At 41.5% G+C, this 17,054-nt stretch overlaps 1 protein-coding gene across 2 annotated transcripts in view; it reads left to right on the top strand.

The window, feature by feature from the left end:
• The window catches only part of necab2 (N-terminal EF-hand calcium binding protein 2), a 141,679-nt gene that overhangs the window by 111,590 nt on the left and 13,035 nt on the right, over positions 1–17,054 (top strand). For both annotated transcript variants that reach the window (XM_037108593.1, XM_037108592.1), the window contains one exon: positions 13,469–13,581. In XM_037108593.1, the coding sequence (XP_036964488.1) occupies positions 13,469–13,581 (113 nt within the window). The remainder of the gene's footprint in view (positions 1–13,468; positions 13,582–17,054) is intronic.

Here is a 17,054-nt window from a genome sequence, read left to right as displayed (position 1 = left end):
TTGCAGACAGACGTGTGACTCAGTTCATTTGGTCCAAGGCTCAAGTAAGTGTAAGTCATTTTTTCTTGGGCAAGTCAGGAGAAGTCAACTCTAGTCAAGTCCTCAACTAAGGCAAGTCAGGTCCCAAGTCATATCCCTGTCTCCCTACCCAAGAAACTTCTATCTTTGCAGTATCTGGTCTTCATGAAGACAAAGGATAATGTCTTAATACCTGTCAAACGGTTGTGTTGTTGACTCATTTTCCAACCTGTTAAAAGTATGGCACTTCATTTGTTTATTGGGTTTCAGTGAAATAAATGTATTCAAATGAAAACATTTGCATATGATTTATATAATATGTAAAAACCTTTCTTAATTTCCTCAATCAAAAAACAATACCCTCCCTGTCACTTTCAAAGAGTAAAATGTGACATAGACAAGTCATCTGAGTCATCATGTCTCAAGCCACTAATCTTTAACCTCCAAGTCTGATAGAGCTGATCCTAGCTGACACTGGGCAAGGGCAGGGTCACACCCTGGACAAGTTGCCGGTTCATAACAGGGCCAACATATAAAAACAAGCAACCATTCACACTTACACTCAATCCTGTGGGGAATATAGAGTGGCCGATTAACCTCACTTGCATGTCTTTCGACTGTGGGTGGAAGTCGGAGAGAACCCAGGCAGGCACAGGGAGTCTGTTTTAACAAAAGATGGCATTGCACATACACATGCCACTTACTTTCAGTACTCAATAGAATCAAGACAGATCGGACGGTGATATGTAATTACAGAAGTGTAATATTCACCCCTGGTCTCAACTCAAGTCCACGTCACAATGACTCGAGTCCACATCTTTGCTTTCAGATCACGTGCAAATGATTTGACAGCAGCTTCTCCACATGTGCTGTAAAACAGCAGAGGGGGGCCTCGGCGCTGCCACAAATGGCTCTCCTCACCGACACAAGCTGCCTCACTACAGATCTGCAGCTTTATGGTGTCATTACATCGAGGTGGGAATCTGAGTTAGAGACAGTCATAATCCCGCAGATGGAAGCTGAGACTCCACCTGTCCCAGTCCCTGACATCCACTATATGTTCTCATACTGTATGTGAGCAGCACAAACTTTCCTGATGGTTCTTTACAATATTTTTACAGTGACCCATAGCGCTTTCTGTGTTGCGACAGGAACGTTTGGACGGGGTTTCTATAACCTATTTTGCAAAAACAAAACACGCAAGTTCAAATGCAGTTTTCAGCCAACAGCAGCACTTTAGAATTGTCTCATTTCTGTGTGCGACAACTTTGTAATCTGCTGATACAAATCAGAGTGATTACTGAAATACATTTCTTAATCATGCTGTGTTCACATTGCTGTATTGTTTTGTAGTCATTATGTGTTTTGGTGTGCTTTGCGGTGTTGTTTACACCTCATGCTGTGCTGTTCTGCTGATGTATTTTGGGTTTGAGAACACTCCACCCCTGCACTCCCTATTGAAACGTGCTCCTTTGCATAATGCTTAAACATAGTGAAACGGTAATGTGTGGAATTCAAGAAGTAAGCAAACTCAGACATGCATTTCATTACTTATGAATATAACTTTTCATTTGTGAGAGGGTGATAAGATCCAGAGAGACAGAGTCTCATAGTCTCCCTTTCATCTTCATGCCACTTGCCTGCTTAAGACCTCTTTTTTGGGGGGCATTTTAATGACATTCTCACTCGTCCAAAACTGCAGCAAGGTTAAAGTTGTTGTCTCCTTTTTGAAGTCAAATCAGATTTTTCTTATTTTGCTAATCAAACACTGAACTGAAAGTGTGAACTCCTCTGAGCTGAGCATATTTCTATGAACATGTCCAAAAATGCCTCCTGCACCAAGAGGCGTTAACATTGATTAAAGGGGTGATTTGGAAGATCTTTGGAAAGGCAAGAAGTGGAATAATTTAATCTATGATGGGAGGAATTCATAAGCAAAATCCATCAGGGATCAGATTTTGGCAGATGTTAAGTGAAACATTATATATGTATTTATATAACACATGCAGCCATTCATAAGTAACCTGTCACACTAACTGCTGCCTGGAAGTTACAACAGTGTGTAAAGGAGCTCACTGTGTTATTGCATAAGAACAGTGAAGGTGATACAGTCTGATAGGAGACGATAGAGACAACATTAAAGAACAGTGATACCTCTGATGAATAGATATGCGAGCGGGTTACATCAGTGGAGCTCACAGGGAGCTGCTGTGTAACCTGTAATCTGTGTGAGGGAGGGAATAACAGGGATGAAGAGAGACATGCAGCTTTGGAGAGAATGTGATAGTATTGTATTTGTCAGGCAGCGACAGATAAAGAAGACTGACTGAAGGCGGCGGCAATAAAAAAGAATTTGTCCTTGGAAATATTTCAGCCAGTGCTGCATTATCAGGACATCAGTGGCAGCTGCCGTTTCCATCCCAACTCCCTTATGAGTTCTGCAACTTCGTGGCACCTTTGGGATTCACTACTAATACACCATTATGCGTCATCAAGTGTGTATAAAGTGTGCAAGCTTTTTGTGGATTGTTGTGCAGGCAAAAAGATTTCATCTGTGTAATTTTTTCTACGAATAGCGGTGTGTCTACAGAGATTTGTTGTCGTGACAATGTGAATATGTGGACCTGCATTTCCAAAGAAGCGCAGCCACTCAACCTCATTTCACCAGGCAAGTTGGTCCATTTATAATTGCAGCAATAGTCTCAGATATGAGATTTTAATACACATGAAAATATCTGGGAGCTGCCTCCATTAACTGATGCTGTATGAAACAGTCTGGTTCCATTAACTGATGCTGTATGAAACAGTCTGGTTCCATTAACTGATGCTGTAATTGGAGGTTAGACGTGATTAGTTTTGTTGCTGCCTTTGTTTCTGGGTTCTGCTGCTCAGAGCTGATTGCTGTTTCTGCTTCCCAGATAGCACCAGTCAAACAATGTTAGCTGGACTGTGATTTCTTTTTGGTTGGATTTTCACCCATTGACGCCCACAAGCTTGAATCTCCAATTAACCAAACCTACTCTTCATGTTAGAATAGGGGAGGCAAAGGAAACCCTCGCAGACAGCATGCTGTCTACCAATGATATGTTAAAACTGCACTACTTGATATTTAGATTTTTTCAAAATGACAAGGATCTCTTGTAATGACACAACCCTGCAGTCTATCTCCGCTCCACGGGATGTGTTAACTGTTGCTGTGACAGCAGACAGATAACAGTTAGCAGGTGAACATAGTGGTAGCATTTAGCAGCTAGCGAGACAGATGTGTCCCTTAGAGTTGGTGGAGACCAAACCACAGTCGAGCACAAGCCAAACGCTGTTAATGTAGGCTGACACACTGAGTTCATGTTACCATGTTATGCAGTTGTTACCATGGGAACAGCTTGCCTGTTTGCACTGATTACAGGTATGTACAGCGTAGATACGTATACACCGATCAGCCACAACCTTGAGCCACTGACAGGTTAAGTGAGCAACATCAAACATCTTGTTACAATGCAATGTTCTCCTGGGAAACCTTGGGTCCTGGCATTCATGTGAATACTGCTTGACACACATCAGACATCCAAACATCAATGTAAACCATATTAACAACATGGTCATGGCACTCCCCCAGTGGTAGTGTCCCCCCTTAGAAGGACAATGTGCCCTACCACACAACTGGTCAGGAATGATCCAAGGAACGTGACGAAGAGCCAAAGGCATTGATCCGATCCCCAAATTACCAAGATCCCGATCTGACAAGAATCTGCGGGATGTGCAGGAGCAAGTGCGATCCATGGAGGGCACAGAATAAAGCAGGTGATTTTAATGTTGAGGCTGATTGGTATATATTTTATATCTGTTAATGGAAGTACTGCAAAGTAACAAATAGCCTATGTGTTGCATCCACCAATTTTAGACATTAACATGTGTTTGCAGGTCTTTGTAGTACAAATCCTTTTGTGCATTTAAAGGAAGCTCCATGTTATCTGATAAATTGCCAGTGATGTCACTCAGTGGCTGAGTTGCATTGTGCGTAATGTAGGCACCAGGTTTTGAAAAGCATTCATATAACACTGTTGGACACATTACAGACAGCCTGAAATAATGATCAAAATCCATAGAACAGATGCCATAATAAACTTTTGCTCCATACATGCTTATTCCTTTGCAAAACCTGCTGCCTACATTACCCACAATGCACTGAACGCAGTTTAAAGGATTACATGAAGCCTCCTCTGGAGCCACAAAAGGCTTTATACTATTTATTTTTTTCACATATGGAGCAGTAATCCCTAAGATCTGTAAACAGCCTTTAATTGGTGGAGTTACACTTTAATATTACTTAAATTACATAATTGACATAACTTATTTTTACACTGTATTTTAACTTGCTTTTACACTTCAGCGTCACTACGAGAACTTGAAGGCATCGTATCAACTGACATGACCGAACCCAACCCAAAAGTCTTTGTCTGAGCTCAGCAGGTCCCGGCTGGGTGTCGGTGCTGTGAACCAAAGATAAAACAAGTAGAGCCGACTGTTTGTTCACATGTTAGTGTAATTTCAGACACACCATCTTCAGGTTGTTGACAAAAAAAACAACTAAAATCGCTGAACCCTAACTTCCTCTACAAAATTATGCCAATGCTGTTCATATGGGGACTACTTAATCTAAAATTATATTAATTTATTGTTACACTCAGTGTACACACTGAGCAATTTCACTACTCCTCCTCTATTTACTTGAGTAAAGAAGTCAAACAGCCTGAAAAAAATGAACAGCCTAGTTCAGCTAGGTGCTGCAGGCCCAAAATGATAACGACCACTGTTGTGAGTGTACAGCTGCTGCCTATTGTAAGAAATATATTCTCCTTCTCCCACTGCTGCAGTCAGCAGGTTGGGGCACTGCACGCCATACTGTAGTCATCCATGTATTATTGTAACCCAAGGAGAAATATGCAAATGACCCCTGATCTAATGAAGGGGTTCTTTCTTTCTTTCTTTTTTTTTTTTTTTTTCGAATAAATGAGGGATTCCCTGAGCCCAGAGATGGAAAGAGAGAGCAGGGGGAGAGGAAAAGAGGGAGGAGGGGTGAGGATATGACACTATATGTAGGAAGAGGAAGAATGAGGAGGGCAGAGGAGGAAATGATAGAGGAAATATAGGGATAGAAATAGAAAAGGCGAGGCTGCAGAGCCCTGAGATGTCCAAAACGAAAACTAGGGCAAGGCAGGAAAGTGGGGGAGGACGGAGAGGACAGAGCGGGTGAGTGTGTGGGGAGATGGGGGTTCGAGAATGAGGGAAGGTGTGAGAGGAAAACCTGAATGTGGATCACTGGTATTTCCCAGTTCCCATGGTAACGCCAGACTGATTCCCCCCCTTTACACTACATACTCACACATCTTTCTGCTACTCTCATTTTCATACCCAGTGGGACAACATCCCACACTGCCGCATGTTAAACACACACACACACTCACACACACACAACCGCATGCACACACACACACACACACACACGCATGCATGCATAACACATATAGTACAGTATATTCTATGTGTCCGTGATAGATGGCGATGATTTTTGCATAATTTATACCGTTGTCAGTGGAAAGCTTCAGCTGGGGGGTTTGTTTACAGATCTGAGGAGAGGAAGGGGGGGTGGGGGTGGGGGAGTGCATGAGAAACACCTAAGTTTCTAAATGAATGATGACACAGAACACTAATGCTAACACTTGATGCTAACCCTAACGCTTGATTTTTCTCCTTAGTCCAATCATGAAAGACACAACATGGATGCAGAAGTTTTATTAGATAAGAAAAAATCTAAAATTCTTCTAAATTCTGACACCCCAGTCCCTAGGTCCAGGGAGGCTTTCCTGTGTAAATGAGATGCTCCACACTTCATGAATGCAAATCAGTATAGCAGGGGGAGAGATGCCTTCGTTCATAACAAAATTACAGGTGCACTGGCTAAATATAGATGACTGATTCCTTTGCTCATTGCCAGGAGACGAATTAGCCTTTCCATCTTTTTGTTTTTTTGTTTTTTTTTCTCATGTGAAAGGTTCTTCATCACGAACATGGTAGAAAATCAGGAAATAGTAGAAAGCAGCAGACCACAAACCTCTTCAGACTACATCGTGGAGACGTAAAACTCATTTTCAAAAGGCTTAATCAACACATTTCTGAAACATTGTTTTTCCTGGAGCTGATGATGGAGGAGACATCTTGCATCTTTCTCATCTGTGTTGTGAGTTGGGGCAGTGGTGGCCCAATGATTCAAGAAGTGAACCTGTGAGAAGAGAGTTGTCGGTTCAAATCTCCGGATAGAATAGCCCAGACTGGCATGATGGTGGATCACTGAGGTTCCCATGAGCAAGGCCCTTAACCAGTGTAATCCAGTGGAGCAGTAATGAACAGATCAGGCTGTAGGTATGCTTTCAGGTGTGAATACGCTCACTTCCTGGTCGTGAACCCCCCAACCAAGTTAGTGTATTTTAAGATTGATGTCCCTGGAGACCCAGAGACTCGATGTTACCGCTCGTGCTGGCACAAACTGAATGACAGCAGATAGAGAAAAGTTGGTAAGCATCAGACTTAACTCAGCACAGCTGTTGTTAGCTGTGCTGGCTCAGGCATGTGTGAGCTGACCAATAAGAGCAAACTGGGTACTGGGGGGGTTCTTAAAGAGACAGGAGCTAAAACAGAGTGTTCCAAATAGACCGGGAATACAGCGCTGCACCACTGGACAGCATAAGCAAACTGACATCTTTGAATAGAATTATGAACCTAAAAATAAGCAGATTTTGTCTCGTCAAATATTTGCCTCACATTATTATCCCAATGTCTTTAAAATGATCAAGAATTGAAAGTTCAGTGCTGTTTGACAGAGTGCAATAGCATTATTATGCTGTTATATTTTCATGATATCAGTGGCATTTAATAAACCTAAAATTTAAATATTGTTTATTGCATGTATTCATGGCCCATATAGTCCAACAAAAGTAGTTAAGGTGAGAGGTGCAGTGCAGGATGAGAAAAGAGGTATGACGACACACTTGTGACATCTAACAAGATTTGCTGTCTTGTAAATACAGTCCATCATTAACACCTCACAATCTACAACACTGAGAGATAATAGAACACGGGGATTATTGAAGGTGCAGTTTGATACTCAGTAATTGTATGTGTTTGTACACTTAGGGAAAGAAAGTTCACACTTTGTTTCATAACAACAGACACGAGGAATCCAAAGAAATGAAAGAAGAGAGAGAAAAGAAGCACTGCACTTCTGAACAGCATCACCATGAGCCCTGTCTCTGTCTGACAGTTCCTTTGTCATTTCTTCTGGGATGATCTGACGAAAGTCAAACAGGCACATTTTGCTATTCTTACTTGACACAAAGTTGGTGATCACTGTCAGTCTGTGATATATTATGTCTATATTCCTAGCTGCACTTTAAACTGCAATGTAGAGTTACAATATAGAGTTACCTAAAGTGGCTGCAAACCTCTGAGCTAATCACTGACATGTCATTTGACCAGTTAGGAGTCTGTATGCCTGCCATGTGGCCTACAACAGCAAACTTTCAATACTTTGAAGTATTTTTCCTCTTTCCTGAGCCACTTGCACACCAGCCTCTGGATGGATGCATAACGTAGTCAATGACATTTCAAATCCAGGAATGTATACTTGTGTATATAAATAAATGTATAAATAAATGTATATATATGTGTATATAAATAGATAAATAAATATAATATAAATGTATTTTAAAGCCATTAGGCAGTTTTTCCATCCAGACACTTGACATTTTAAGATAATTTTCCGACAAAGAAAGTGTATGGCACCTGTCGGTGAGTGTGCGCATGTCAGACTCAAACTGAGAAATTTTCTCTTGTGGGAAAAAAACAAAAATAATCATGATGTGAAAATGCTGACAGGACTCAGTTCCAGTTGGCAGCGCATGAAATGATCATCAGTCTTTTTTTTTAAAGATAGAAACGCAGGGCTGTAGAAAGCTGATGGAGCCCAGAACAAGACGGAAATCGATAACATTTTCACAAGCCGATGAACGCGGCTCCATGCATCTTTACGACATTGTGACAGTCAGCCATTTGTCCAATCAAACAGACATGTAGAGTCAATATTGTTGTATAAACACACACAAAGTATGCAATAATTTGCAGGCTTTATGGGTACAAGAAGAAGCACCATTATATAGGTTCATGCTGACACAACACACATTCACACACATACTGAGCAGACTGAGCACATCCATTATATCATACTGTAAATTGAAAGCTCAAGGCAGTTCTCAAACAATATAAAGTAATGAGCTGCAGACCTCTGACAGGAGCCTGAGCATATTTCATAACTGGTAGGCCTTTAGGGAAAATCCCATCATATGCACTCTTACACTGTTTAATATGATCACATTTTAATTAATTTAACTGCATCAGTACTATCACTCCACTTGGCCCGCCCTATGTATCTGTTGAGTCAATGGCAGGATTGCAGGGAGGGGATTTAAACTCTGTCGTCTTCAGTCTAACGCTGATGTCAGAATGTATCTCCCCTCTAGCACCAATTTAAAAGTTTTCTCCTGGCTTTGGTCGACCATTTCCACAACTCTTTCAGGGTTTTATAACTCTTGACTGGAAAACTTGAGCGCAGAATGTACTGGGCCTGTTACTGTCATGGATGTTATATGTGATGCATACCGTTAACACAGAGGTTAGCAGTCTGGTGGAAACAAAGCTGGAGAGTTAGAGGATCCTGATGTATCACATCTGCAGGGCCGCAGCGTTGGAGGGTAGCAGATGTAATCATTTGGTCGGAGAGGCAGGAGGCTTAATGGAGTGGTAGTGATTAGATTACCAGAAGCTGCTGGGCAATGTAGTGTTTCTAATTGAGTTGGTAGGACATCTCTGTGTATTTTATGTGCGTGTTCCATGTCTCAAGGTTGACTGTACAGCAGTTATAAGTCTGTCAGGTTCTGTCACCGTTAAGGGTGCTTTATGTATTGGTGCCAATGCGATCATGGCCTCATGAATCACATACAACGCATATCTTTATCGACCAACAGCCAGGGGTTAATCCTCCCAGTTTAATGTTGCAGAAATGCTGTCGTCTCATGACAACAATTTAAGTTAATGGGAGCAGATAAACAGAGGTGAAAAAGGAATAAACAGTCATTACATGCCAATAAAACAGCCACAGTGACAGAGGCGCACTCGCACATGAGTGGATGCACATGTGTGGAATACTTAGAGCCTGCATGTGTTCAAGGAGCAAATAGAGCGCACTTCTTACAATATCTTACAGCAAGCCATTTCCAATTACACAACAGCTGCATAATCTTATATCTCAATATCTGTGCTGATAATGGCAAGAACACTTCCTGTATCTGCAGTCACTGCCAGTATCTTAAAGATAATTGGAAATATTTCTCAGGGAGACGGAGCGAAAGATTAAAAAAGAACCACCCAGTGGTGAGAACCAACAGCCGACAGGGGTTACCAATGAGGTTCACCCTCCAAAAAAGCTTGAAATACAGAGAGCGCAGAAGGGATTTCCATACAGATAAATAGGATTTGATTGCATCTGTATTCTAAAGGAGAGCCAGAATGTGGAGAATAAAGGGATAGAGGAGCTGGAAAAGAGTTTGTTCCAGGTTAAAAGGGTTGGGTGAGGTGAAAATGAAGTAAGTAAGCAGTGAACTAGCACAGGGCTGCATAGAGGAAGAAGCCAATATCGAGTCAAACTAAATGGGATGAAGTAGTTTCTGCAAACAGTAGAACAAAACACAGTTGTCGTGATTTATTTCATGTTTCTAGGTTTTATTTCTGCTTGTGTGTAGACTTTGAGAGCACAGTTCTCAAAGTCGCGGTGATAACTTTTGTACTTCCTCAGCTCTCAGGTCATGCGGAGTCCCGCAGGACTCAGTTCTTGGCCCCATTTTATTCAGTTTGGTGTCTGCGACCCATTGGCTGTATTAAACATAACTTCAATGCAGTGTTTTCTGCTATTACAGTAAGTGATGGTGCAATTTTGGCTTTGTCCCTAAAAAGCAAGGAGCAGTGTTTTCTTGTATACATTATTACACAGTCATCTGTCATCTGGGACAGAGACCATGATGCTTTTCCCTTTCCCTGAAAAAATAGTTCTGTTGTGCCAACATCCACTGTCTTTTCTAGATCCTTTACTGAAGTTAAAGTTTGGTGGTTGACTTATGGTGTATACGCCACCACCGAAGCAACCTTAATTGTGGGATCATTTGTGTTTATTAGCCCTGCATGCACAAATGTTTATTCAACCAAAACTGTTAGATTGCTTTACTGTACATTAGCCCTAAGCTAGCAAGCGACAGTGCACATTCAATGTGTGTGTGTGTGTGTGTGTGTGTGTGTGTGTGTTTGAATTCAGATGAATTCTCACTGAATTGAGTGATAAAATTTCATCCCCTACTCCAGTTCCAGCTGAGATTCAACATTACAGGACATTAACCCCCGACGATGGAGGTTACCTCTACAGATCACTGCTGCAGTCAGGTTGATAAACAAGTACAAAGATAAATCCATTATTCCCAAAAGTTAAAAAAAAAGTCATCTCTGAGCTCTCCTCCCGTCAGTAAAAAGGCTCCTGGTGTTTATTCCTCCAGAAGGTCATGCTCTACTCCAGAGCTTACGTCCAGGGTTATGTCCTCTCCTCCACGACATTCAGCAAACAGCTTTTGTATTTTTTTGTATGTATCATATGAACAGAGAGACCCCTTGAGGCAGAAATGATATATTGTGCGTTTATGTAAAAGTGCATAACTGTTATCAGCAGAATATAGGCAAATGAAAAGTGAGGAGTGGAATGCAGCTGTGGTAAATGTAGTATAGTATAGTAAAAAAGTATAGTAAACTCACGAAACGATGGGGGTGGATGTGTAAAGTAGCATGAATTAATCAGGTACAGTACAAGTACCTCAAAACCTGCACAGTACTTGAGTAAATGTCCTATACTAGTCAACGCTGGAGGCCTCTTAAGGATTGTCAAGTCATTACAGATATCTTTTCAAATCACTAACAGCGAAGGAGAACATGGGAGACGATGGAGACATGGCGGGATAAAAAAAAAGCAGTGTGTGTGTGTGTGTGTGTGCACAAGTGACATCGGAGTGTGTGTGCGGACGTACGTGTATTGCGAAGTCTCAGCGAGGCTCTGCTGGAGTTATCTAGGTCATAGTGGATGAATTTTTAATTGCACTGTAGTGAGCTACAATAGCACTGGCACATAAGAAGCTGAAGACAGCAGCTAATCTCATCTGATAATGAACAGTGCAGCAGCAGTTCTTTGTTTCTTCCTGTTCTAAATGGGATTTACACAAATAATTGCAAATAATCCTCTAGGCTCTAATTGGACAGCACTTCACACACATGGATATGCATGCAGCTTTTTACAGGCTACAGCTTCTGTTACAGCCTGGACCGCTGGGGAGGGAGCCACTGTGCTGTCCTGAAAGTTAAAACCCAGCAAAGAACAAAACACACAAAAACACACAAAGGCCACTGGAGTTGTTTTAGTTGCATCTCAAGCACCTTAGCCGACCAGGTCCCCAGAAGGCCTCCATCAAGACATTTCTATAGGCTATGTGAGATTATGAACATTTTGTGCTTACCTCTTGAGAGACAGAGACTGTGGAAGGGCAATGCTTCATGCCCTCCCATTGCAATCCAGGGGCAGACAAATTGCTTGTGGCTATAGGGGAGGCTTAACACTTGCACCACAGATGAATAAAGCTATTTGGATGCAGTTTTATCACAGATCTCCTGGTAACTGCAGTTGCTGTCATGAAGCTGCTCGATAAGAACAGAATGTAGTTTTCACATGCAGCTACAGCAGTATAGCAGAGAGAAGAAGGCTCTGACCACACACACACACACACACACACACACACACATCAGATGTGTGGACAGAGAGAGAATGAGTGTTAGCTGACCACAAACTATCTCAGATTTAAATGAATAATTTAAAATAATATAATGGAAAAAAAGGTTCTAAAAAATAAACACAAATTCTAAAAGTTTCTGACGCATTGAAATGTTAACAGGATGGTCACACTCAATGGAAAGCAGCTTATTTCAGTTCAGGAGGGTATAAATGGAACAAAATTTCATATTCATTCAGCCAATATTTTAATCTAAGCGACTGGACTTCCAAAAGACCTATGTTCTTTTGGAGAAGAAATTCAGCCGCAACCCTTCTTTTTTTCCATAACTGAATAAAAAGACCTAAGACCACTGTTTGATGGTAGAAAGGCAGCAGGGTCCACTGCATATAAACAAGATAATACAGTATAAATGTGTGTTGTCCTTTAAAGTCAGTTTGTTTAACCATTTTATTCAGTAATTAAAATGAAGACAGTTGGTCTATTTGGTTTTTTTCTTTTTCTTTTTAGGCAGAAAAAAAACTTTCTTCCCCAAAATTACATAATGGACAATTAACCACGTCTCCTACTAGGGAAACATTAACACACAGCTAATATGCATTAGCAAATCAAGGTTCATTTATATATGAACACAGGTTTGTACAGTGGAAAGCAAGTCGTAAGCTCTTAATGTGACACAGAAAAAGTGTTTCTCATGGTGACGTGTCGAGGATGAGTTCAGGAGTCTCACAGCCGGAGGAAAGAAGTCGCTGTGTAGTCTGGTGGCACGGCAGCAGATACCGCTGTAGCTTTTCGCCAGGCAGCAGCAGGGTGAACGTGCCCTGGCTGGGGTGGGTGCTGTCTTTTCTTTTTGGCTCTCCCTGCAGACATCTGACTGATCTTCAGGGCGGTTATGATTACCTGCCGTACAGCCTTTCTGTCCTCGGCCGTGCACCAACCACGCCAGTTTGTGATGTTTCCAGTCTGAAGACAGAACTTGACATGGGAATCTGGCTTCAGTCCTAAATAAGAAGAGCCGTTATTGTGCTTTTTTAAACTAGGTTCTTTATGGTGTTGATTCACAAGCAGGAAATGTATTCTACCTGGATTATGTTTTTATGTTTTAAAAATGTACACTAAATGTATTTGCAAATCAAATATATTCATTACAGTAGTTTTCTAATGGTACTGGCAAGCAAAAGCACCTGATGTTCTTGGTTAGGATTCGAGAAAGATCCTGGTCCCTGTTAATTAATGAATAAGTCAGTGCTGACTTAAAGCTCGACACTGGACGCTATGAACACAATCCAAGCAGTAATTCACTGAAATGTATTTGGCGAAGGACGATAGAGGTTTATAAATCTTTTTTGGATTGAAAATGAGAAATGTCAGCCAATGAAGACAAACAAAGGCAATTAAAAAGTTCCGTTATTTGGCACGGAGCTTTGTATATGTTCAATCTTATCCGCTAACAGCGAACACAGTGACTATCGCTAATATCAATACGCTGGTACAAAACTGACTCCCTCTCTCTCCCTCTGCAGTCTTTGTTGCTGATTCGCCAGGAGATGGTGGTTTCCCAGAAGAAGCTCGGCGAGTTTTGCGAGGCTCTGAAGCAGTATCTGAAGAATGTGTCCACTCAGAGAGACTGCTTTCAGTAAGTCTCACTACTGCTCCACATTTCCACATCTGCTCTGCTGCCGCTGCAGTGTGCAGCACCATAACCGTAATCATTTTAAATATTTAATGTGCTCCATTTTCAGTGTCAGGACCTCGCTGTTTTTCTCACTTTATTAAGTACTTCCTCAAATATTCTCTCCTCTGGTCTTGGAGTGTGTCAGTATCTTTTTTAGGTGTTAATGCACATACACACACACACACACACACACAAACACACACAAAGGTAGAAACTTTTTCAGTTATGCTTTGAGTGAGTGTGTCATCATTATCTTTACAAAATGCTGTAACTCCCAGGTGAGGTGCAGATTATTGTGCCCGTTACATAGTGTGATATAGACGTGCCGTACCTATTACACACCTCCTGTGCCTCCCTCTCTGAGCCTCAGGGTGCTAATATCCTGAGAGATTTCTCCAAATCCCAGACCCAATATGCTGTATGCATAGTCCACAGCCATATTCATGCCCTTGGTTAGTCTTTAAGGTTCTGGCTCCACCGTATTAGCTTTCCCCACCAGTAACTGCACTCTGTTCTTTGGGATAAAGGGAGTGCAGAAGGGGTAGACAGAGGTATAATGCTTAACAACGTCACAGATTGCACAGAATGCATAGTGCATGTACGTATAGTAATATTCAATGCTTCTGGTATATGGTGAAACAGAAAGACCACATTCATTCTTAAACCCTGGTTAATGAGGAACATTATTTAAACACAAAATTGACATTGACATCTCTTTTATTAGTTGATAAGGCTAATGTGTTAGCAAACGGTTGTCTGTTCACTCATCCAGCAGACACACAGCAACACAGTCATTTCATTTAAGCTGAATTTCTGACCACCAAAAGAATGTTGAGTCAGATGTCCACTCCCTTTTTAGCTCTTTTTTGTTTTCAACAGTCTCCTTGAACGAAATATCTGTCTCATTAGCTCCTCTACCTTCAGCAGCTAGTTGCTAACTTTGTCTGCTGTGCATTAGGCAAGTAACAGCTGTTTGAGTCTAGAAATGATGCTGAGAGTTGTGACACTGAAACAAAACAGTTATGGCCTGTTAAACCAAGAATATTAGCCTAAAATACACCCGACAGAAGCTATCCTGATTACAGCAGTTTTAAAGTTAAGCGCTGACACTGCTATGTGTCAGAAAAGACAAATGTTACACTGATAATATTGATGTAATTAGGATTAAGTAGGGTGATTATTGAGTCTCATCCCCAGGTCATCCAGAACTGAAGCTCTGGGCTGAACTAGCTCTCTCCACAAAGATACCTATTTTTGCTTTAACACTGTTTACCAGAAGAAAAAAAAAAAGAACTGGCATTGGAAGACATCGTAATCATCACTGGTGATTTGTGTGTTATCAAGATGACATGACATCAGCCTGAATACTCATGTACCTGGAAGACTACTGTTAAAAAATGTACCTGTCTTAAACTATCATGAAGAGGAAGGACCAACCAATCTGAGACAACTTTATTTATTGACCTAAGGACATCTGAGGTGATGGACAGAAGAAAATTTACAGGCGAGACAGTGAATACCCCTCAGAGTCCAATAAGATCGGTCATAAACGTGAAAAGATATTGCACTCGTCGTAAATCTGCCTGGAGCACTGCATCCTTAAAAACTGCAGCGATGGGAGACATTGTTTTTGCGGTGTAACTGAGCTCTAACTTTAGGCTCTCTTCATCTGGGCTGGAGGCATGATGGAAGCTGTCAAACACAGAAAAAAGAATGTTCTGCTCTGGCGAAACCAGACTGAGCATTTTGGCAATCGTATCAAACAGTTTGGGGTAATCCGAACATCACAGAGCAGAAAACACACCATTCACACCATGTAGCCTGTCAGTGGCATCATCGTGCTGCGGGGATGTTTCTTTTGCAGCAGACTCTTAAATCCTGGGGGGAAGGCCTTTGCGAAAGCCGTGCAGTTTTCAAAGAAGAACGGGGATAAGCGCAGTGTGCAGATGTGCAAAGCCGAGATAAGCATACAGTGTACGCGTAAAGTCATGGCTGTAACTGCTGCCAAAGTTGCTTCCACTGAATGTAAAACGAATGTATGCAATTACTTTCAGATTGGGTGGAGAACCATAAAAGGTCAACGTATAATGATGAGAATGTTCCAAGTAAAAGATTGCACACAGCAAAAGAATAAACCATTTTTTTATGTTTGCACCCATTTCATTCCATTTTAGTTCACCACATTTTATGATCGGCGTGTTTTTTGATAAAATGTTGCCCGGAGGGACGCGTCTCTGTCACGGCAAATAATGTCCTATAATCATTTGGACGGAAGAAGTTTGAAAGTGGAACAAGGCGAAGGTTTTGGAGTCAGAGCAAGTTGTTGTTTATCTTTTTGCTTATGTAGTGCTGTAGGGCCCCAGGGGCACGCTATTCTGGAAAAGTTGGTCACATGCAATCAAAGCCCTGCAGTGAACTGTGGCTCTTAACCGGCCGTCAAGGGACAGGCTACGCTAGGAAACTTGAAATTGCACGTCCCGACCTTTGAAACTCTGTTATAAACCTCTTTTGCTGCTGTGAAAGTTCAACTGGCACCTTGATTTACTGATGCTGTTCCCAGCACTGTTTTTCAAGCACATTTATCTCTACTATAATAGCAGTAGTATATTGAGACAGCATCAATTTTCAAAACCAGATACGTCAAGTTAAATATAAACTATATCACTGCCAGTATCGACACAACCATAAAGAAATGTGCAGCTCTGATGGAGTCAGTATGGGTGAGTTAGTTGATGGGTCCAACACTTTGTCCCAGACTAAAATGTCTTAACAGCTTGCTGGATGGATGGCCACAAATGTTGATAGAAGATGAATTGCTATAACTTCGGCCATCCTTTACCTTTCCTCTAGCGCCACCAGTAGACATTCCAATCAGCCTTGTGTTGAAAGTTTATTCGATAAAGTTAGCATGCTAACAGTAAGATGGTGAACATGGTAAACATTAGACAAGGTAACATCATGCATTTAAGCAAGCTGTGGCTGGTAAGATTGTAGAAAAACAGCTACATTTTGAAAGTATCCAAATGAAAAGATCCCACCTCCTCCCTACAGAGCCAGTCCTCTGAAACACATAGCTCACTGCCAGCAGGGAGATGCGTAAGATGCTTGTTCACTATGTTCAGTGATCTCTCTTAATGTTTTTTTTTAGTCTAAGAAATACATAAACAACGCTTTTAAATGCCAAAATGCTACCATCATAAAAAACAGAAGTAAAATAACCATAATGAATGTATCACAGTCCAAAAAGGTTACCCAGTGTGCTTTGTGTTATTTTTAGCCATTGAGGGAGTCTGTTGCTGCCGCCATGTTCTTTGGCTGTGTGCTTTGTGCTACTGAGTTAGCTAGCTGCTGAACAAAACATCCAGTGGCTGTGTGCTTTGTGGTACCGAGTTAGCTAGCTGCTGAACAAAACACCCAGTGGCTGTGTGCTTTGT

Source organism: Acanthopagrus latus, chromosome 8, assembly GCF_904848185.1.
Source record: "Acanthopagrus latus isolate v.2019 chromosome 8, fAcaLat1.1, whole genome shotgun sequence".
In the NCBI taxonomy this organism is placed as follows: Eukaryota; Metazoa; Chordata; class Actinopteri; order Spariformes; family Sparidae; genus Acanthopagrus; species Acanthopagrus latus.
This window is presented reverse-complemented; position numbering and strand designations above follow the sequence as displayed.